Source organism: Scylla paramamosain, chromosome 17 (assembly GCF_035594125.1).
Source record: "Scylla paramamosain isolate STU-SP2022 chromosome 17, ASM3559412v1, whole genome shotgun sequence".
Classification (NCBI taxonomy): domain Eukaryota; kingdom Metazoa; phylum Arthropoda; class Malacostraca; order Decapoda; family Portunidae; genus Scylla; species Scylla paramamosain.
In genome coordinates, this window is record NC_087167.1 from 4,217,501 (window position 1) to 4,240,000 (window position 22,500).

Consider the following 22,500-nt stretch of genomic DNA (forward strand, 5'->3'; position numbering starts at 1 on the left):
TTTTTTTTTTCTTTCTTTATTCATGTTTTTGTTTTTTTGTTTTTATTGTTATGCAAAGTCTAGATTATGATGTTACTGGTTCTTCTCCTTTCTGTCTCTCTTTTTACTTCTGTCTATCTCTTTCTTTATTCATGTTTTTTTTTGTTTCTTGTTTTTTATTGTTAGGGAAAAGGTTTGCTCTTGTAAGTTATGAGGTTAATGGTTCAGTTCCTTGCTTTATCTTTCTTTATTTCTTTTTTTTTTGTACAATTTGTTTTGTTTGTTGTTTTTGTTGTTGTTTGTATTGCGTTAGTGTTGCTGCTCTAGATGATTTACTGTTTTGTTTTGTTTTTCTTTTCTCTTTGCTTAATTAGAAGTGTGTGTGATGCTATTTAGTCATTTCTTATTTGCTTACTTTTTAAAATTCTATTATCTTCATATCTCGTCTTTTTTTTTTTTTTTTTTGGTTTTATCTTTATGTCATACTGTCTTTATATCTTTTCTATTGGTCTACTTATAAACATGTCTCAGTCCCTTCGTATATTTTGTAAAGGGATTTTTTTTTTTACATCAACTTTTCAATTGGTTCTTGTAATGTAAAATATTTTAATTCTTGTTCATCAAATATTCTTGCTCATTATTTTCGTGGCATTTTAACTTTTCATTTGTATTATTTTTTCGGGGGAATCTGATGCCATTTTAAGCCCACTAGACTTTCCACACTTTCCAAAGGCACGCCTCCTTAACTGCTCTTCCTTTTCATGTACAACTATTTTTCTCAGGAGGTGGTAATAACTCTCAAACATACATATATATATATATTTTTTTTCCTTTCTTTTTCACTTAAACTAGCTAATTAGACTTTTTCTTCTCCTTCCCTTCCTGCATTTTATTTTTTCTCTTGTGGCCTCATAGTTTCTTTCCTTCTCTTAATTTTCTTCTTTTGTTCTTCCAACTTTCTTTTCTTTTCTCATTTTCATTTTCCAGTTTTCTCATTTTACAAGTTTCTTTTCCGTTTGATTTGTTTTTATGTTGTTCTTCCAGTTTTCTTCATTCGTTTCTGTTCTTTCACCATTCCAGTTTTCTCCTTTTTTTTCTTTAATTTTTTTTCTCTTCCCGGTTGGTGTTTTCTTCTTTTTCTTATTCCCCTTTCCAGTTTTGTCATTTTTTTTATATTTTTCTTCTCTTTTCCAGTTTTCATATTTCCATCTTATAGTTATATTTTCCTTCTATTTGTCTTCTTTCCTCTTTCTCATAATTTTTCCCATCCGTCTTCTACTTTTCTCCTTTCCCTTTTTCTTTTAGGTTCTGTTTTCTTCATTTCTCAATTATCTTTTTTCTCTCTCTTCTAGATTTCTTCTTTTCTACTTTGTCTCCCGCCTAACACTTTCCATTTTTTTTAAATGTTCTCTCGCAGTTTTCATTTTTTTTTCTTTTTCTAATTATCTTCTTTGCCTCTTCCACTTTTCTCCTTCAACATTTCTTACGTTGTCTACATTCTTCTTTTACGTTCCCTCTTCCCTTCTTTTTTCTTTTCTTTCTTCCGGTTTTCGTCGCTTTTCCTTCTAGCTATATTGCTTTATCAACTTTTCTTTTCCTTTCTTCCGTAACGTAGCAGCACATTTTGGCAATAGATGCATTTTGAGGTTCGCTTTTTCGCTGGAAATCATAAGTACTTGCATATTCAAAGCAGACATTCTTCTGCAAGGCGTCTTCAGGTTAAGCAGTTTTCTCCCTCCTCCTCCTCCTCCTCTTATTCTTCCTTCTCTATACCTTTATTCTTCCCTTTCTCTGTCTTCTGTTCCTTCTCACCTTCTCATTCTCCTCCTCCTCCATCTGCTTCTGTTATTGCACTTGATATTGTTTTTATTTCTCCTTTCTGTTTCTTCTCCTTTTCCTTTTTTTTTCTTATTCCTTATTTTTTGTTTCCTCTCTCCTTTTCCTCTTCCTTCTCCTATTTATATTCGTTTCCCTGCTTTTGATTATCCAGTCTTTCTTTGCTTATTTTTTTTCCTGCTCCTTCTGTTCTTCCTCTTCTTGCTATTCCATTTTCCTTCTCTTTCTCTTCCTATTTCTGCACATGGTTTAGCTTTCTTTCATGTGATTTTTTTTCTTCTTTCTCTCCATCATCTTCCTCCTTTTCCTGCGTTTTCTTCATTTTCTCTCTCCTTCTATTATTCTTCCTTATTTTCTTTCGTTCCTCATCATTCTCCTTTATTTATTTATTTTTTCATTTTCTTACCTTATTATCTTTATTCATTAGTATGTTTATTCATTTACATTTACATGCATGCCCTTAATTACTTTTGTCCTCTATCCTGCTTTCTCCTCCTTTTCCTCCCTCTCTTCTCCTCCTCTCCTCTCCCTTTTTTTTTTCCCTACCTTTTTCTTTGTCTCCTCGATCCTCATTCCTCCCCGTCTCTTTGCTTGCCCTAATCCGCTCACATCTGCAAATGTATCCCTTTGAAAACCCCGTAATTCCACCCCACTTCACAGGAGGCGCGCGTGTTCTCCCGGGGGGGGCGTGCATGTTTATTTCAAGAGGATGATACGAACGTACTTTTCGCAATGGAAAAGATACAAAGGGTTTATACAAAGGAAGCGTTACTAGTGTGGTAATCCTGAATACCCTGCACCAAGTTAATCATGTACAAATACTAGTGATGAGTGAAATGTACAGTAACTCTCAAAACTGTCTTTTAAGTGTGGTGCAAACAGCGGCATTATGAAGAATATGAAGCTTGCTGCCTGATCACGTGTGGCGTCGGTAAGGTTGGTATGTGTGGCTATACGTGATGCTGAGATGCCGATCTGTTTTCTCGGTCATAATATACAGCAATTTTCCGTAGTGTGCAGGGTTGCCAACTGTTGTCACCATAATCACCAGATGTGTCAAATGATATTATCCATTGTGTCAGAATGTAGACCTCTGTTTTTTTAAAGATAGTTTTGGGAGCTACTGTACGTGTGTGTGTGGGTGTGTGTTTGGAAGTTATGTATACGGAACTGAAATGAACTTAGCTGCTTCACTGCTATACTCACTTTGTTAACATTCAAAGCACTGCAAAAATATTAGAAACGTTTGTATAAACAGAAAAAAAAGGGAATACGTTAATTTCGTCATACTATGCTAGAAAAAAAAAAAAATAACGCGATTCTAATGCAAAAAATAACCGAATTGGACTTAACCCCTTCACTATTATGGTAATTTTCACGACATTGAGAGCATAGTAAAAAAATGTTTGCGTGGACAGAAAATGAAATGGTATAGGTTAATTTTGTCTGATCAGGGTAAAGAAATACTCTGAAGTACTTGTAACGCAAAAGTAAATGTCAAATGAAGCTGTAGGTGATTATGTGAAAAAAAATTGTAGTCAGTGAAGGGCTTAATGAGTTCCTTAAGCATCGAAACAACTGACTATGTGTTACAGTATATGATAAGACCATTCATCATATTCACGTTATCATTTTTGCGTGTCAAGGGGTCCATTAAAAACACAAAGAATGGGGGAATAGAAAAAAAAAAAAAACCCTCAACTTGCCAATCCCAGAAAGTCAGAGAGTCAATGTTCGTAGTGACACGTCCTTCATTTACCACCTTACAGCAAATACACATATCAATATAAATGAACTTCAAACAGCAAGAAAACCTTTAGGTCCCAACAAGGCTGTTTGATTGAGCCATACCACACACCCAACACCTCCCACTGTATTAAGAAAGAACCGGCCACAGTATAAAGGAACATGTGCGTGTAATACCGGGTTGTTGTCCTCTTTAAGGGAAGGGTATAAAGGCTTACTGTTATGATAATGCGTTGTTCTCCTGTGTTTATATTAGGTGAGGTTAAGTCAGGTTAAGTTTGCAGGTGAGTAATTTGGAGCTTAACCCTTTCACTTTGACACGAGACAATTAACACCAATACATATCTTTGAGCATCTGCAAGAAAGTTACGGGTGAAAAAGAATAGATTTTGCAATTTCTAACCAGTTTAAAGACTAAGTGTGGCTGTAGAGCAAGTAAAGATGTGTCAGAGTGATTGGTGATTAGGGAAAGGTGTACCGAGTGGCAGTCAAAGGGTTAAGCAAGTAGAGGAAGGTAATGTTTGATATGGAGATGAAAATAAGCCATGCCAAGAAAGTTATCAAGAACGCAATGAATAAGTGTATTAGAAAACCTACATAGATATCTGGTTTCTTTCTGTATCTATCATTATTATTATTATTATTATTATTATTATTAATATGGAGTAAAAAAAAAACGTCTATGTAAGCATTTTTTTTTATTGAATATGAGGACTGGTTATTATTGTCACTGGAAATCTCTCTCTCTCTCTCTCTCTCTCTCTCTCTCCTATTGTTACTTTTGCAGATATCACCGACTTGCCTGTCTCCACACTCTCATTGTTAGCTTGTCCTCCTCCTCCTCCTCCTCCTCCTCCTCCTCCTTCTCCTCCTCCTCCTTCTCCTTCTTCCTTCTTCTCGTCTTGCGTTTCTTGCTTTCCTGTTATATCCTCTTATCATTTATCTGCTTCTTTTCTGTCTGTCTTTCATTCTTTCTTTTATCGCTTTTCCTGTTAGTGGTGGTGGTGGTGGTGGTGGTGGTGGTGGTGATAGTGGTGTTTTATCACTTCTCCTTCACATTATCATTATTTTCTTTTATTTCTTTTTCATTCTTCATCTTCATGTTTTCCTTCTTTTCCTTCTTGTTGTTCTTTCTTCTTCTTCTTCTTCTTCTTCTTTTCTTCTTCTTATTATTACTATTTTCTTCTTCTTCTTCTTATATTATTATTATTACTATTATTATTATTATTACTATTATTATTATTATCATTATTATTATTGCTATCATCATCATCATGGTTTTCTTCGTTTCTTTGTTTCCTTCCAAATCATCTTTCAGCTTCATGCTCATCCCACGCACAATACCCGTTCGGGTCATCGTTGTCACCGCTGCCTTATTATTACTACAAATATTATTTGTGGGATATTTTCAAAATTCTCTCTCTATTTCTATTTCTCTCTCTCTCTCTCTCTCTCTCTCTCTCTCTCTCTCTCTCTCTCTCTCTCTCTCTCTCTCTCTCTCTCTCTCTTAAGGTGTGTGCGTGTGTGTGTGTCTGTGTGGAGAAGAGGCCCTCGGTTATAACACAAAGTATCTAAAACTGTTTTCTTTCATTTCGGCAGAGTGTCGGGGGCGGCGAGGCACATGATGCACTAGCCGAGCCTCTCACAGCCTCCCGCCAACCCCCCGAGGCACGCCACTGCGACCAGGGTGCCTTTCTGCCTCCAGAGGCCCTCTACGCAGCCGAGAGAGAGCGACAGGAGCGCGTCAAGAGAGCCAAGCAGCGGGGCGGCCTTCCTGAAGGCCAAGCATTACCACACCCCCTCCCCCGCGTGGTGCCACTGCCCTGCTCCTCCTCTAGGCGCAGACACGCACGAATAGAAAGTCTGGACTCCCGAGACTGTTCGTCCATCAAAGAGTTTTTCAGTAGATGTAGATGCCGGCGTGTGTTTCCTGAAAGGTTGGTCAAAAGTTTGGTTTTGATAGAGAAGTGAAAGCGAAACAAAATATATAGATATATACATAAAAAAAAAAATAAACCTAAATCCGCCGTCGTTCCTCGCGTGCGGCGTTAAAAAAAGTGTCTTAATCAAGCGGCAGTTCACCGCCCGTTCTTCTCGGGCCTAAATAAGGAAAAGGAATAATTAAAACCAAAAAGTGAAATTGGCTAAATAAAGATCAAGAGTAACATCGTCTGGTGCTTGACGTTCGTCGGACTGTGTTAATGTGGTGACCTTCGTCTGGCAGGTCACAGTGCCAGGTCACGGTGCCACGGGTCACAGGTGCTGGAGGGTCAGTTCTCAGTGGCGGGGTCAGAGGCGCGCTGGGGCCATGCGGTGTTAGCGGCGGGGAGGGAGGCAGGTGGCCCCAGCAGGCGCGCGTGTGACCTGTAATGAGGAGCCGTGACCTGGTACGAGCCTCCAGGTGGTGTCGCACCAGCGGTGGCGGTGGCGGCGGCGGCCGGGCCCCCCACCTCGCGCCGCCCCCAGCATGCGGTAGTGCCCCGGGCAGCTCTTCTTAGTCTCCCGCTGTCGACCAGCCGCCAGCATGACTCCCCAGGTGGCCTTGCTCCTCGCCGTCCTCCTCGCAGGTGAGTCCCAGCCCCGGCAGTAGCCTAGGCGAGCCTCGTAGCTGCCACTGACTAGCCCCACACCGTAGCTGTTGTCACGCCTCTAGGGCACCGTCGCCTCACCACACCCGAGTCTCCCCCACTCTCTGACGCACCTCGGGCAGCCTCGCACCCGGGACCCGACAGGCCCGGCACGGAGGCCTCACTCCGTCTCCACCAGGAGTCATGTCTCACACTAACTCAAGACAATCTCCCTAGAATCCCAACGACTTTAAAGATTCATTGCAGAAAACAGTCTTAGCAGTCTTGAACTCCCATGAACTTCAGTCATGGTTAGTCACACAATAAATATCAATAATGAAAGGATTATTCGCATCCAGGGACTTGAGCAACAACAACCAAAAAGAGACAAATGCACACTAAAAGAACCAACAGTCTCCGAGACCCATTTTGTTGGCCGCGGTCTCACCAGGTCCGCTCCCTCGAGGAAGTTTATGTAGATGGAAGTCACGACACAATGTCCTTGAAAGTCTTGTGTGAGCATTTTTAGTTTGTTCCTATTGTGTTACCTGCGTTCCTTACCTGCCCTCCCTTCCCCTTCCCCTCTCCCTTGCTCTCCCTTCCCCTCACATTATTTAAGTTCCCTTCGTTCATGTCTTTTTGGCGTGTGAGGAAATTCGATCAAACTTAAGTGTTTTTCGTTTGAATTCGTTTGTCAAGGTATTTTTTCTATATATATACATATTATCTTCTTCGTGCAGATGTTTCTTTGTCTGTCTGTCTGTATGTCTGTCTGTCTGTCTGTCTGTTTGTTTGTTTGTTCGTTGATCTCGGTTCCATGCTGACCCTACCCTTCCCCACACCCTGCGTGACGTCACCCTTACCTTAATTCACCTCCAGTTCTTGTCTCTTCGTGGAGTAAAAAAAAACAACCAACCAGGATAGGAGCGAGCGAGGCCGCGGCGCCCCCAGCGTGGCCGACCCCCGCTGGCCGAGGGCGTCGCGGCACAGGACGTCAAGTAGGCCTTAATACACTCTCTCGTTAAATTATCTGCCTTTGGTAATTTTCACTAAAAACAAAAACTAAACTCGCCATAACTTCCTAACAGCATGTAGGCGTAATTTAGTTTCCAGCCATTTAAAAACACAACACAGATGCGAATAAAATAGTCAGCCTTACATTTCGAAACAGAATGATCTCTCTATCAGCAAGACTAATTACACATTTCAGTAACGAATCATTAGGGATGAATCGCACACACGTATATTCTTTTCCTCTTCCACCGCTTCGGACGAGACCGAACCTCTGCGTCCGAACCTGACGAGTTGGTTGCCTGGCGGTGCATCGCTAATCTTACCGGCGTGTAGTCACCATCACGAATGAGGAAAGATATAAAAAGTAAAAAGGAAAAAAAAAAAAAATCGTTAGCGGCCCATTTTGCGGATCTGGTTAGGTTCAAAAGAGACTCGGTGCATTGATTCAAGTTCGGGTTCGGAGCAGCAGCAGCAGCAGCAGCAGTAGCAGCAGTAGCAGCAGCGAGATGGAGTGGTTCGCTAGGTGCTGTTTGGTGCAGTGCTGATTTTAGGTCTTTTTTCTTCCTTTGGTGTTCATTGTTGAGGAAATGGTTCTCCCGCCACACACACACACACACACACACACACACACACACTTGAGTGGAGAGTGAGTGACGAGGCACACATCGTCACCCTCCATCATGTTGAGTCACCCGCCGCTCTCTACACGCCCTCTCCATCCCCCTCGCCCTCGTCACCCACTCAGCCATCTCTTCATTGCATTACAATCCCTTGTCACTCTCACCAACCTCACCAAGATACAACCTCACCATCCATCCTTCCCGAGCACCGCCATCCTGTCCCCACCGTCACCTATTCACCACCTTACAAATTATCACCAGTAAAAGAAAAAAAAAATAATAAAAAATAAATAAATAGATAAATAAATGAAATAAAAAAAATAATAAATGCGGAAGAAAAAGGTGTAGGAGTAAATGGCACCAGAAAAGTGGCACTCAGTAACAACGTAATCGGGACCACAACATGTACACAGTTATTTTTTGTGTCTGGTCCAAAATTTTCTGACATTTTCTTTTTCCAGTGGCATTTATTCCTCCTCCATTTTTTTTTTTTATGTATTTTTTTTTAATCAGTTTCGATACCACAAGGTCATCATCCTCACCAGCCACGTCACCTCACTTTCACCCGCATCGTCGCAAACGAACATGTCATTCTGGTAAGACCGTCATTATCATCACAACTACCACCACCACCACCACCCGGATCGGCCCAAACCTGGTGAGTAATGGCAAGAGTTCCTGCAGCCTGAGAACACCGCCCGCTGTTTCTCTCACTGTGTTCCCTCCGCGTTGCCGGAAACTCGCGAATTGCCAGGTTAGCAACGTCCGGCGCTCGGCGAGTGTTGCTGCCGCCAAGTTCAGTTCAACGGCATATATTTTTTTTCTATTCTGGTGACCGACTGCCTGTCATTCCAGTTTAAAAATTTGCGACCAACAACTTTTTTTTTCCCCTTTGCAGTGCAGGAATACTAATGGGTGTTGCTGTACACGCTATTCGTCCTGTCTGCAGCCCGCCACACGCGAGGCAATGCTGTGTTGTGCTCCCTACGCTGCGGACGCGCGCTGCCGATGCTTCACTTGAGTTGTCGTCATTCAGGTTGGAGGAAGAGAAGAACAAGGGAAGCTGATACTGCTCATTCTAACCATGACCAAATAAGGCACTTGAAAAAAAAAAAAGAAAAGAAAGTTGCGTAAATTTTGTCATCTAGTTCAAGAGCTGACAATGGATAAAGAAAGTTAAAGACAATATTTAACAGTCTCTTCCTAACAGATGTCCTTGGTCATATCTATACAGCAATCAGGAGACACGATCATACAAGTTCTGATACTTCAGCACTTTCTCTATTAACTGGTTCATTAATGTTATGTTGCACATTAGCAAAGATGCGTGACAGAACAAGGTGTTTCCGGGTACAGGATTATCAAAGAGTGTTTGTGTGCATGCGTAAGGGAAGTTCTATCTAGAAAAATCGCGAATGCGCGATCAGGAAAGCAATGTGAGCAAGGCCACTTGCGTTGAAACAGTTCCGCCTCATTGAAAACAACAAACACGTCACGCGGCTTTACCTCCGTAGCATGACGACCATAATGTAGAGACCATGTGGTGTGAAACACCTTCGGCTCATAAACTTCTGAGATGCGTTTAAAATTTGTCATATAAAGAAGGAAATTAGCTCGCCCGTCCTTACTTGTAGGGCGTCGTCTGGTGGTGCTGTGCAGCCACCGCCGAGGAGCTCCAGACGTGTTGCCGACTCCTGTCAACATCTCGAATTATGAAGGCGACACTGCCTCTCGGGATTGTGTTTTGATATTGGTGCCTATCAAAAGTGTGACTGGCGATGCCACACACACGGCGTGGATGCCGTAAAAAGGTGTTCTAACAGTCTGTCACATATTTTGACCTTAAATAACACTCTGAAATGACCGGAAAATAAATGTGTAATCATAAAAGTTTCTCGAGTACAGACAACAATTACGTCATGCAGTGTGTCGCTGACAGACTGACTTTTATCCTCGGCGCGGCGGCAACACGGTGATGTGAAGCCAGTCTGTGTGGACTCGAGTATTCCGGTATCCGAGTCTTGATGGGGAAATGTAGCGCCACATTTTATTGTATTTTACATTAGCGTTTCATTTCAATCTTTTGATGTGAAGCGCCACAAGTCTTGCTGTTGTGGCGCCAAAACATCCACCAATCATCGCTGCAGTGCCTGACCTATCCGCGCCCCAGCAGTGCTACAACAGTAAGTCAGCCTTCGACGCCGTGCAGCGCCACACAGTCTCACCAGCCCTCGCACGTAGCAGTGTTCGCCTCAGAGAATTCTAAAAATAGGAAAAAAGCGCCAATTCACAAATTCCTCCCGTAGAATTGAAAATCTGTAGAACTGAGAGTAAAATTTTCTCTGTTGAAAGACGAAATCAAGAATAAAATTTCGTCTATGAATGGTTGTCGAATAGAAATTCACCACGTCAGGTTGGCGTTTACACCCTGCGACCCCCGCCGCTGCGACCATCACTACCACCACTACCACCACGCGCTGCAAGGTAATGGCTCCGCGACACGCGCCATTAGGATCAAACACTTTGGTAATGCATAAAACAAATATACAAAAACGAGCACATCTGGATCGCTGACTACTTATCTTAATGGCTCACTAATATCCTGATGGCCGCTTTGGTATTCAAAGGTCAGCGGGACCCCACGTGCTCGGGGCGCCAAGGACGCCGCCTCGCCTGACACACACACACGGTAATAATGATAATGATGCTGCCTGAACCTCACATGAATTTCAAACACCCTTTACAGCATCGCAGTTTAATAACTAACATGTTTCAGAGTCTGGTATTACATTCTAATAAATGTCACACCTAATATACAACCAAGCACATTACCGAATCACATTACTGTCCTAATAACATAAAATGGCCAATACCTCGCAGCCTGCGACTCGCAGACTCGTGTGTCCGTCTGACAGGCCCCATCAGTCACCATCAGTGCACGCTCCGCGTCGCGCCAAGAACACCGAGGCTCCAGGCGGCGGCAGGTTGGAGGCATTAGAGGCATCCCTTCCTCACAACACTTCTTGATTGTCTTCTTTTCTGCCCACAAAAAATAAGGATTCTGAGACCCAGATTTAATGAAGCAGTTTTGTTAATCCGAATGACAATAATGACAACGTAGTAATTATGCAACAAATTTACTGACAGAATAGATAAAGAACATGCCATCCACTCTGTAAGTAACGACTATGAGACGGAGATAGTGAGGCAGTTTCGTAAATCCATGCCACTGATAATAACTTAGTACGCACCGCGATAGTGACGAGGTACACATCACACACTACATTTCCTATCGCCGCGTGACCAGCAGAAGGTGGCAGGGTACGCTTTTCACCTCCCGCACAGCTCATCCCGGCAGCTGCTCTCCTCATCCTCGGGCGGGTCTGAGTGAGGCTCCACGACAGGCTGTAATGAGACTGTTAATTAAGGCGACTCCAGGAGATGCCACGAGTGTCCTGTGTTTGTGAAGCAGGAGGGCCATTTACCGCGGAGGCTGAGGCTAGCACGCAGGCAAACACACACACACACACACACACACTGTTAGCTAAGTGGAAAGCGTCATCGTTTCGCTTTCAACGAGCTTATGTTCGAATCCCAAAAGTCGATATGAATTCCTGACTGTTTCCTACGAACACTCCTTTTTAAAACTATTGAATTAAGAAGGAAAAGAAAATACTGATAAAGAAGATGGAGTTGGTGATGATGGTGGTGGTGGTGGTGGTGGTGGTGGTGGTGATTAAGACAACCTGAAAAAGCAACGTCTGTTAATTAATTTTTCGTCGTTAATCCTCAATCATTTAATGGTGATTGAGAGTAAGCCGTTTTAAATTCTATCTATAGGGTTATTCACTCACTCTCACTCACTCGATCACTCACTTATCCACTCAGTCATTCACTTACTTACTTATCTTCTCAATCACTCACTCAACTACACATTCGCTTATTCGCCCACTCATTCATTCACTCATTTATTCAATCAGTCTCTCTAGTAACTGACAAACCTATATACTCACACACTCACATATTCACTCAACATCATTCTCATTCACACACAACACCCACTCACTCACTCACACATAATATTTCACTCCCTCACAAACACACCCACTCAATTCATGCAGCCACTCTACATATCACTCCATCACTCCATCAATTATTCATCCACTAATCCACCCATGCACCCACTCGATCATCCAATCCCATCCAGCTCATCCTCCACTCGCTTTCCACCTCTCACTCACTCACTCACCCACCCACTTGCAGCAAAACTTTCACTAATGGAATTGGACGCTGAGGCAAATCCCACAAGTTAATGGTTTCTTAAGTACTCACAGAGAATCACGACTTGTAAATATGTTGACTGATGTTCTGGCTGTTGATGTGACGGTGGTGGTGGTGGTGGTGGAGGTGTTTGCGTGATAATGGTAATGCTGGCGGCAGTAGTAATGGTGACTGGAATGGTTGATGCAGTAATGGTAGTGGTAGAAGTAGTAGTGGTGGTTGCAGTGGTGGTAGTAGTAATAGTGGTGGTTGCAGTGGTGGTAGTGGTTTTGGCTGTGGTGGTGGTTGTGTTAGTGGTGATGGTAGATATATTCAAGTTGCAGTTGTGGTGGTGATGATGATGGTGCTTACGGTAATAGTGCTTATGGTGGTGGTGATGGTGATGGTGGTGGTAGTGGTGGTTATAATGGTTGTTGTAATAAAGCTGGTGTGGTGGTGGTGGTGGTGTTGGCAAGGGAGAAAAAGACGGCTAACTTTGGTTAGTTAGTTAGGGAGGTGATGGTGATGTCAGTGGCAGTGGCAGCAGTGGTGGTAGTAGTAACTGTGATAGTGGTGATGATAGTGATAGTGGCGATGGTGGTGGTGGTGGTGGTGGAGGCGACAGCAGTTTCATGTTCACAAAGGCATTTCAGAATAATTAGGAAACTTATGAAACCAGCGCTCACTTTTCCTCCCTCCTCTTTTCAGGCATGGCATCTTCTAAATGTATATAAAAAAAAAAAGAAAATACCACATTAAACTAATCTAGGAAGAGACACATATGACCTACATATTTAAGTCTTAAGTGTATTATAGATAACAAAAAAATAATAATCTTTTACACATTTCAATCTCGTGAGGAGCAGAAACAAAATAAAGTCAAAACAAGCAAAACAACAACAACAACAACAACAACAGCAAAAAGCAAATATTACCAGCCAGTATATCTATGTATGTTTTATAATCTGTAAGTCATTCTAGATCAGTAATAGTTTACCATCTAATATTAGTCTTAGGGCATAAGAATGTATCACTAAAGACAAATTATGTGTGTTTGTTTACATTTTCTAACCAATTTTCAGAGGAAGATATTTTTGTTAGCATTTCCAGAGGCACGATGATCCATTATGCGTGTGCGTGTGTGTGTACGTGTGTGTGTGTGTGTGTGTATGAAGTGCGTGTGATGTAAAGTGATGAACGAGGGTACGTGTGTGTATGTGTGTGTGTGTGTGTGTGGTAGCTTGGTACTGATGGAAGTCTTTCTCACCACCCCGCTGCGTCACAATACACCGACACTAAATACCCAAGCATGCAGTAAGTGAAAATTTATCTGATTTTTTTCAATGCCTTGATATATCTCTCTATCTCTTTATCGATGTTGGTGGAGTGTGTGTTAGCTGCCTCGTTATTATTATTAATATTATTATCATTTATTTATTTTTCTCTCACTCTAATTTTTTTTTTCCTTTCCTCTTTGTCTCTCAAATCACCCCCCCTAAAAAAAAACCCCTTTTAATTTTACTTCTTTGTTTTTTTAATTGTCATCTATCTTTTCCTTAATCTTTCAACCTAAAAATCACTCAAAGCCTTTTTTTTTCCCCATTATTATCAATATATATTATTCCCTAAATAAATATATTACTTGTACTTATATATATTCTTATACTTCCTCTAGTGATGGTGTTTAGAGCAGCATATCGTGACCTTTCATATTAAAGTCTCTTTCGTTGTTGTTTTCCTTCGTCCTTTTATGGAAAGTGTTAGTTGTGGACTGTAACACGAATCTATACTATTGCTACTACTACTACTACTACTGTTCCTTCTGCAGCCAGTGTGTGTGTCTCTTATTTTTTATCATTATTATTATTTTTCTAATGCTGTTCGTGATGGCCGTATGTGGTGTGTGACGTGTGGTGTGCGTGCGTGTGTGTGCGTGTATGATGGTGTTACTGGTGGTGGTTGTGAAGATGGTGTGGTGTGACTACGGAACACGCTGTCTTGCTACGTGATGCCGCGCGAGGGGGGGAAGAGAGGGCGGAGTCTTTTGAGTGGGTGGGAAGCTGGAAGGTGGAGGGTGGAAGGTGGTGCAAGGAAGGTCGACTCCCAGGGTTTTGACAGTGGGTTGTGGTGGTGGTTACACGTGAATACTGCCGCTGGTCTGTGTGTGTGTGTGTGTGTGTGTGTGTGTGTGTGTGTGTGTGTGTGTGTGTGTGTGTGTGTGTGTGTGTGTGTGTGTGTGTGTGTGTGTGTGTGTGTGTTTGTGTGTTTGTGTGTGTGTGTGTGTGTGTCCTGCCTAGCACACCGTGGACGTGGGTGAAAGGAACTAGGAGAGATTGTGTGGAGAGGACGACACGAATTAGTAGTAGTAGTAGTAGTAGCAGAATGGTAGTGATGGAGGTAGTTCTCAGTAGAAGCAGAAACTAGCGAAATATTATTAAAACAAGATTTAGGAGAGAAATGAGAAGAGGAAGCTTGTCAAGTTTAGAGAACCTACATGAAAGAAGGAAAAACTGAAAACAAGTACAAAAAGAATAACTGTAGTCTGTGTCACGGATCGTGACAAAAATATCTTGCTTCCTTCGCTCACCCAGACATGTAACACTGGGCGGGCGATGTTCTAGGCTGCTGACTGACCATTCTCCGTCTCCTTTCTAAGAGTTCAACATGTTGATTTAATCTTCCTGCTTAAACGCTGAGCGCAAAAAGCGCAGGAAACAAAAAGCTTTTACAAAGACTGCAGCAACACTGCAGTGTGGAAGTAGTAGTGGTTGTAGTATTAGTATTAGTATTAGTAGTAGTAATAGTAGTACTATGATGGAAGTAGTATGTATTAGGGAGATGAGTCCTAGATAACCGCTAGTACATGACAGATGAGCAGTGTGTGTGTGTGTGTGTGTGTGTGTGTGTGTGTGTGTGTGTGTGTTAATCAGAGGCTCTCACGCCGTGCACTATTTTGGACGGACGCGTCGAGCAATCCATGGCAGACAGAACAAACACTGCGTCAAATTATATTATCGCAAAAACGATACATTCTCCGTCCCAGAAAAGAAAGGAGCTAATAAAGGCCCCGGGGAAGAGCCTCTCGGCACGCCAGCCCGACTGCTTTCCTTTGTCACGGGAGAAAGAACAGGAAAGAAAGGAAACAAAGACCAGAAATGAGCGAAAAGATGATGGTGCGCTGCTGGTTTTTTTTTCTTTGAGTAAAAAAAAAAAGATAAAAAAATGAATTTGAATTTTATATACTGATAAAATGACAGGCTAAGTTAAAAACGCGGCAAGAAAGTGATGGATCCCTAATGCCGTAGCGCAGGGGAGGCGGCTAGGGTGGGAGCGGGCGACGGCCACCACTGGAAGCATTATTCAATAATATCGGAATTGAGATTTGCAAATATAATGAGAAAAGTTATTGGGTTTTGTTGCGGACCATCGGCGTTCGTTCGGAAAAGCTGGAGACTGTTTCGATCCATCAAATCCGAGCCAACGACTTTATTTATATACATATTCTATCTGACGAGAAATGTTTCAACCAATGCCGGCGACTTTTGTTTCTTTCTTGATTTATCTGACGCTTGCTGCCTGTTCCGGCGGCGAGATAATGAACTTTTCCCTTTGAAACATTCCCAACTTTTCTCTCCCTCCACCTTAACTTTACACACCAAACTCGCGGCTATGCAAAGTTATGAAAATGGATATGTTTTTTTTTGTTTCGTTCTCTCTCATTTTCATTTATCTGGGAACAACGCTGGTGGCCACTTAATTTCTTCAGGCAGTGGGTGGGCTTCTGCAAATATATTCATTCATATAAAACACGCACACACAGACAAAAGAATCCAAGTCCTTTTTTTTTTTTGTCTTGAAAATAACCTTGTGTGTTATTAGTGCAAAGGATTTCTTACTGTATTTCTGGACTCCTCTGGAACACGCGAAAGAGGAGTAGGAGGAGGAGGAGGAGGAGGAGGAGGAGGAGAAATAAAAATAGACCAAACCCTCCACGCCTCAGCCAGCCACGCAGCTAACGATAATATTTTCCATTTCAAATAACTTCAAACGAACGTCAAGGGGAACTAGCATCTTTTCTTCCTCCTTCACTCAACTCTGATTGGCGCTTTGAAAAGTGAAGAATTGTTTTGCATCTCATAGTGAGTTAGCTTCTTTTTTCGTCGCCGTACCTGGAAACACGGGCAGCAGTGACTTGCCTCTCAGCTCGTGGGGCGCGCGATCCTCTGCGTCTCCGTGAACACCTGTAAGGAAACGTATTGTTAGTGTGGATAGCTACGGCTCGGTCTGTTTCTTATTTACTTGAAGTTGAGTAATGAACCTCAGTCCCTTCCAAGATATGGTTAGTGTTTTCCCTCAAATCTGAAGTCTCTGGTGTGCTGAGGTAGGTATATTTCATACAGGGACTGCCACGTGTAAGCCTGGTCGCTTCTTGCAGCTTCCCTTATTCCTTATGTTCTTATGAGAATCTACCAGCTGTAGATGGATGAGTGAGACTGACAACACGTTACTTAGCTTCGGATCACTAGACCTAAACGATTATTCTGTTTGTCTCTAATTATAAAAAAAGTACTTAACATACTCATTATCTCTGGTTGAATCAAGAGTTTTCTTTGCCAATAAGGATCACTGCATCTCTCCTTACCGTGAACTATGAAAATGTACGAACTGCAGTGACTTTCATGACCTCTGTGGTAACGTTGGGACTTACGCGTGTCTTTCTTAATGAAGTAAACACTAACGCTTTATTGGCGGTTACTCTGTACGCTATTCTATTCCTTTCCCCCTAGTCAATTAGCGGTCACTCACTATTAAGTCTTTAACATCATACCTTACTGAGCGATACAAGTTTTACCAATAACCTGCGCTTCCTTCTCTCATCAAGTTGCAATTACCCTGAAACCATCACCATAACTTGTTGAGTGATACAATTTTACAGTGGAACTTCAAGTAGCGAGCATTGTAGATTAATGCTATACCTTAGTTGGCGATATGAATTTATACAATAACTCTTTTTTTTTTGTCTCACCTTCTTCAAGTCGCGAACACGCTAAATTAATGCTACATCTTGATAAACGACACAAACTTAAACAATGACTCAACTGCTTCTTTATTCCTTCAAGTCACGGCTAGTATACATTAACACACTAATTCTGCTAAGCGATACAAGCCAACACAATAACTTCACTGTCCCTTTCTCCCATATCAAATCACGGTCACCATAAACCAACACGGTGCTAAGCGAAAAACAAAAGGAAAAAGGAGTAGCTATACAATACACACATAATAATACTCCACTGTTTCGTTTCCGGCAAGACAAGCTGGGGGCGCAACAGGGTGTGTGTGTGTGTGTGTCTAGCCGCTCAGCTCCTGGGAACAAATCTGTGGATCTAATTTAAGAGACTGAAGAAGAGCAAGAAAAGCAGATTACTCGAGTACCTGCCTCTTCCCCCCCCCGGCCCCACCACGTACCTGCCTCCCGTCCCCCTAGCCGCATCCCTTATCTGCCTCCCCTCCCCTCCGCCACACCCTGTACCTGCCTCCTCTCACCCCCGCCAGACTCCTATCAGCCTCCTCTCACCCCTACCACACCCCGTAACTGCCCTCCTTACCCCCAACACTCAGTACCCATCTCCCCCTACCCCTTACCACACCCATCCCCTCCCTTCCCTTGCCCTCCATCTCCCGCCCACACAGTTGTCCGTCATCTGGCCGCGCCGCGCACCAACGCCAAGAAAAAATCTTACTAATTGGTGCATAAATCACGTGCTGCTTCATTACTCCTTCATCGGACTACAGGAAAAGTGTCGAGGGGAAAAATGAGCGCTACATTTTGTTTTTGTTCTATTTATAAAGAGATTTGTGTGTATTGTTATCGTGTGTGTGTGTGTGTGTGTGTGTGTGTGTGTGTGTGTGTGTGTGTGTGTGTGTGTGTGTGTGTTTACTGCAACAACAAAGGAACATGATCACGAGAGGAGAGAGAGAGAGAGAGAGAGAGAGAGAGAGAGAGAGAGAGAGAGAGAGAGAGAGAGAGAGAGAGAGAGAGAGAAACAACAATCACTCCTCTCTCTCTCTCTCTCTCGCTTAGACTCACTCCTCTTAGTGAACTTTTAGTCGACACCACCCAACAAACCTCTCCCTCGACTCTGGGTTACTTTACTGTGGATGAGGAGTGAAGCGAGAGTATTATGAGTCTCTAGTTTCCTTGGGGTGAGGCGCCGCGGTCACACAGACAAGCGGCGGGTGAGGGGGCAGATAAGACGAATGGAGCGGTACAGTTTTCTTCCCTAATTAACGTAAGGGTCACATTTTTGCGTCAACTTGGGGGTTATCGTGATCTGATTAGCACCGTCGCTGCGTCTTTGAAATTGAGAGAGAGAGAAAAAAAAAGAAAGGTTGAGGAGGGCCAGGGGGAAAAATATGCGTGTAAGGTTACGTTAGATTAGGTTTGGTTAAGGCAGATTATAAATTTAGGTTAGGTTGTGTGAAGTTACTTGCATAGCTTGGAAATGTTAATAGGGAGGGATGAAATGCACATAAGGTCACTAAGTAGAGGAATTTTATTGAAACGATAAGTAAGATCAACAGAACAGAGTGACAATCTTCAAACCCGACTAAAACATATAATAAATAAGATTACAAAATCAACACCCCCCCAAAAAAAAATGTTGGAAAATAATTAAGATCACTTATTCAACCTGGAAATTTTGAGAACCATAACAGACATAAGTAACGTCACTTACACAGCTGGGAACTGCCAAGGAAAGCAAAAATATGCTTATAGATTATCGAAACACAAGATAATCACAGAGAGAGACCACAACAATTACATAAAACCCTCCAAAAACAGCCAGGAAAATGAGGTCATGAGGCGAGTGAGATAAATGACGCGCGGTGAAGACGTAAAGGCCCGGGACGTTATCTCCGAGCCGCATAAGTAGCCGCGTAATTAAGCTGGAGCGTTTTTTGGCTTGCAAATTATTCAACAAGTTCGATTTTCTCATTTCCATCTTAACTACTTCCTCAGCATGTTAGCAGACCGCTCCCCTCCCGCATTTTGTTTTCCTGATTCAGACTGTCACGTGATTCTGCATCTTGAACGTTCATTCTCAAATTATCCTTAAAATCATATGCATTACAGAGAACATATATTAAAAAAAAAGAAAAAAAGTCACCCTATTTGCGTTACATGTAGATCCTGCCAGAAGTAACGCCACAGATTTCAGATTCATTAGTCCAGGAGGGGCGTGAGTACTAACTTTACAAACACCAACAAACTACTAAATCCTGAAGAATTACAATCAAATGCAGGTCAATGAGGCAAACGTCTGTCTTCCCCCTTGCTGTCCGTCACTAACACACCTACAACACGTACGTATGACAAACCAGACTGTCATGTAATCCTCCATCTTAAACGTTAATTCATATACTACTTACAAAAACCAGATACATTGCAGATAATATAATTTCCCTTCGCGTTAAGTACAGATCCAGAAGCGATGTGACGAGTTTCAGATAGATTAGCTCAATACTGATACGTGCGACGAGTCAAAGGGAACAGGAAACATGACCGTGTCTGCTGAATGAAAGTTAATGAAATCTGTGACATCATTTCTCGCCGGATCTGCTGGTGACCGTGTTAGGCGATGGCTGGCTGGTCGCCTCTCGCCACCTCTCGCAGCGACGGCCAGGAACTCCTCCACCTGGCCACTCTCACGCCCTTCACGGTGTTGCGTTACTAAAGGTTACATGCCACGACCCGGACCTTAGCATCTGCCTGGTGGAAGGTCGCAGTGAAGGGCGGCGCAGTCTGTAAGGTAAGAATAGCGGTGCACAAACATCACCTCCACTCAAACGTGCAGTCTTGATCATAAAGTCGAGTAACCGCTCTCATTTTCACTTTGATTTGTGTTTTCCTTGATCTTGAGTCTTTTGATCTGCCGGGAATCGTACAAAAACAGGCAAAGTACAGATTCTGAGGATGAGAGGAGTGAACTAAACTGAATACAATACCACAATTATATAGAAAGACAGCCCATCTAAAGGACTTATGATCGATGGGCACCACAAAACACGGTGGATATAAGTATGGCAGGTTACTTGGCTTCTGACTCCCCTTGTAAAGCCGAGGTTCTCACCCCTGCAGTGCCCCGCGCCACCAGTACAGCCTGGCGGGAGGTTCCGGACAAATAACACCAGCTTCCTGATGCTATCTGACGCGTCACACATCCACCGCTTTTGAACTTTTTATATTTACATCTCTGGAATAAATATTGCGTTTCAAAAGTGGACGCTCTTTTTGACACGGTAATTAAATGTTCGTCCGCTCTATTTCCTGCTGCGCTGAAGGACTTTTTGGAGGAGTCAACTTTAATAGAAGCACAGCGAGTAATGAGGTGTACCGGAGGAGCGTAAGGGGTAACATTACACATGCAAACAGACCACCAAATTAGGGAGTAGTAGCATTTTTAATATATTTTGTTGCTTTGGCCAGTACCCCTCTTATTCAGAAAAAAAAGAAAAAGAAAAGAAAATGCAGGATTCAATGAGGCAATCTGCCTTCTCCCTTACTATCATTCACACACCTGCAACATTCAATACAACATTGCTAGCACCACGGCAACAACCTTACTAACACACGATTGTAATAATAATAACAATAATAACAATAATAATAATAATAATAATAATAATAATAATAATAATAATAATAATAATAACTAAAACAATTCCCGACAAAAGTCACATTCAGTTATGCATTACAGAAAAATAGTTGAACAGCTCTCTCTCTCTCTCTCTCTCTCTCTCTCTCTCTCTCTCTCTCTCCTCGCCGCCCTGAAGACATTTCGCAACACTGCAGTTCAGCTCAGGCCAATTAGGGCGGCATGCACACTCTCAAGAAAGTAATGGCCACGAGGCGGGGAGTCGGGCACGGAAGCAAGGGTAGGAGGCAGGGACGGGAGGCAGGGATAGAAGTCAGGGACGGGAGGAAGGGGCAGAGTGGCGGGAAGCAGGGAAGCAGCCAGCCTTCTGGGCCCTGTCCCATCTAATAATGCTCCACGCTGGTGTTAACTTGGCCCCACTCTCCTAAGGCTGGTGGTGGTGGTGGTGGTGGTGGTGGTGGTGGTATTACTGTTATTGTTCTACTACTTCCTCTACTGCTACAACAACAACAACAACAACTACTACTACTACTACTACTAACCATCAGCTCCACTACCACCAGCACCACCACAACTGGTGACGGCCAAAACTGAACCCTCTCATCACTCAATTAAGAATGACATACAATAAAAAGGAATCCCAAACTATTACATGTCTGGCTGTATTAGTCGCCCTCGCCAATGAGTTGAATGAAGCTCAGGACAAATTACGTGCTCGAACACATCACCGCCATGATAATAATAATAATAATAATAATACATAGTGGTGATACGAATAATATTAACCATAAAATTAAACAGAACCAAACCATAAAATTAAAGAGAATACTAGCAGAGGAGGGAGAGAAAAAGAAAGGGATGATAGAATGAGCGTGTGTTAGTGACCACTCTCTCTCTCTCTCTCTCTCTCTCTCTCTCTCTCTCTCTCTCTCTCTTGCTCCACGATTCTCTTGCAAATTTCAAGGCGTAATAGTTTCTACTTAAATTAATTTCTGAATTTTTTTATATGTGTCAAGTTAGAGAGAGAGAGAGAGAGAGAGAGAGAGAGAGAGAGAGAGAGAGAGAGAGAGAGAGAGAGAGAGAGAGAGAGAGAGAGAGAGAGAGAGAGAGAGAGAGAGAGAGAGATGAGGGGTTCATATTCTCAGGAAAGAAGGAAGACAAAGATTGGAAAAGAAAATGCAAGTGAAGCAGAGAGAGAGAGAGAGAGAGAGAGAGAGAGAGAGAGAGAGAGAGAGAGAGAGAGAGAGAGAGAGAGAGAGAGAGAGAGAGAGAGAGAGGAAGGACAGACTGGAAAATTATTGATCAGTCCTGCGTTTTATTTTAGAATGAGAAAAAGAAAAAAAAAAACATGCGCAGTTTTCACAAAATAAAAGAAAAGAACGAAGCGTCAGAGAGAGAGAGAGAGAGAGAGAGAGAGAGAGAGAGAGAGAGAGAGAGAGAGAGAGAGAGAGAGAGGGTGAGAGATGGACTGTTGTAAAGGAAATATCAAGGAGGGAGTGTCATACAAGGAGAGAAAAAACGAGCATGGTGACCTGGCAGGCACTTAACAAAGGCGAGACAGGGGTGGCTGAGTAGTGTAGTGATGGTGGTGTTCAGGAGATCCAGAGATGGAGCCCCGCTGGTACCTGACACTTTGAAACACACGGTATCCCAGAACTGTTCAACTTTCCTGCTACTAGTGCTGCAAAATGCTACTGATGTTACTTCTTCTATTACTACTCCTTTCTTCTGCAATTACAACTATTACTGATACTACAACTACTACTACGACAAAAAATTACTACTACAATCACAATAACAACAAAGTACCACCACCAC

General features: G+C 42.6%; 1 protein-coding gene and 1 long non-coding RNA gene across 6 annotated transcripts in view; one reads left to right on the top strand and one right to left on the bottom strand.

Moving 5' to 3' along the window:
• Positions 1-22,500, top strand: part of LOC135108342 (uncharacterized) — a 151,711-nt gene that overhangs the window by 85,730 nt on the left and 43,481 nt on the right. For 2 of the 3 annotated variants that reach the window (XM_064019225.1, XM_064019226.1), the window contains exon 2: positions 5,161-6,128. In XM_064019225.1, coding sequence (XP_063875295.1) covers positions 6,086-6,128 — 43 coding nt within the window. In that variant the 5' untranslated portion in view covers positions 5,161-6,085. The remainder of the gene's footprint in view (positions 1-5,160; positions 6,129-22,500) is intronic. The other variant, XM_064019224.1, reaches the window with a different exon arrangement.
• Positions 5,357-17,986, bottom strand: LOC135108343 (uncharacterized). Of its 3 annotated transcripts, XR_010272217.1 has the most exons (4): positions 11,248-17,986; positions 11,014-11,167; positions 10,636-10,801; positions 5,357-5,491 (listed from the first exon to the last, which is right to left on the bottom strand). It is a non-coding gene; the product is annotated as an uncharacterized LOC135108343 (long non-coding RNA). The 3 variants fall into 3 exon arrangements; XR_010272215.1 differs by having other exon boundaries at positions 11,014-17,986; XR_010272216.1 differs by lacking the exon at positions 5,357-5,491 and adding an exon at positions 9,631-10,024 and having other exon boundaries at positions 11,014-17,986.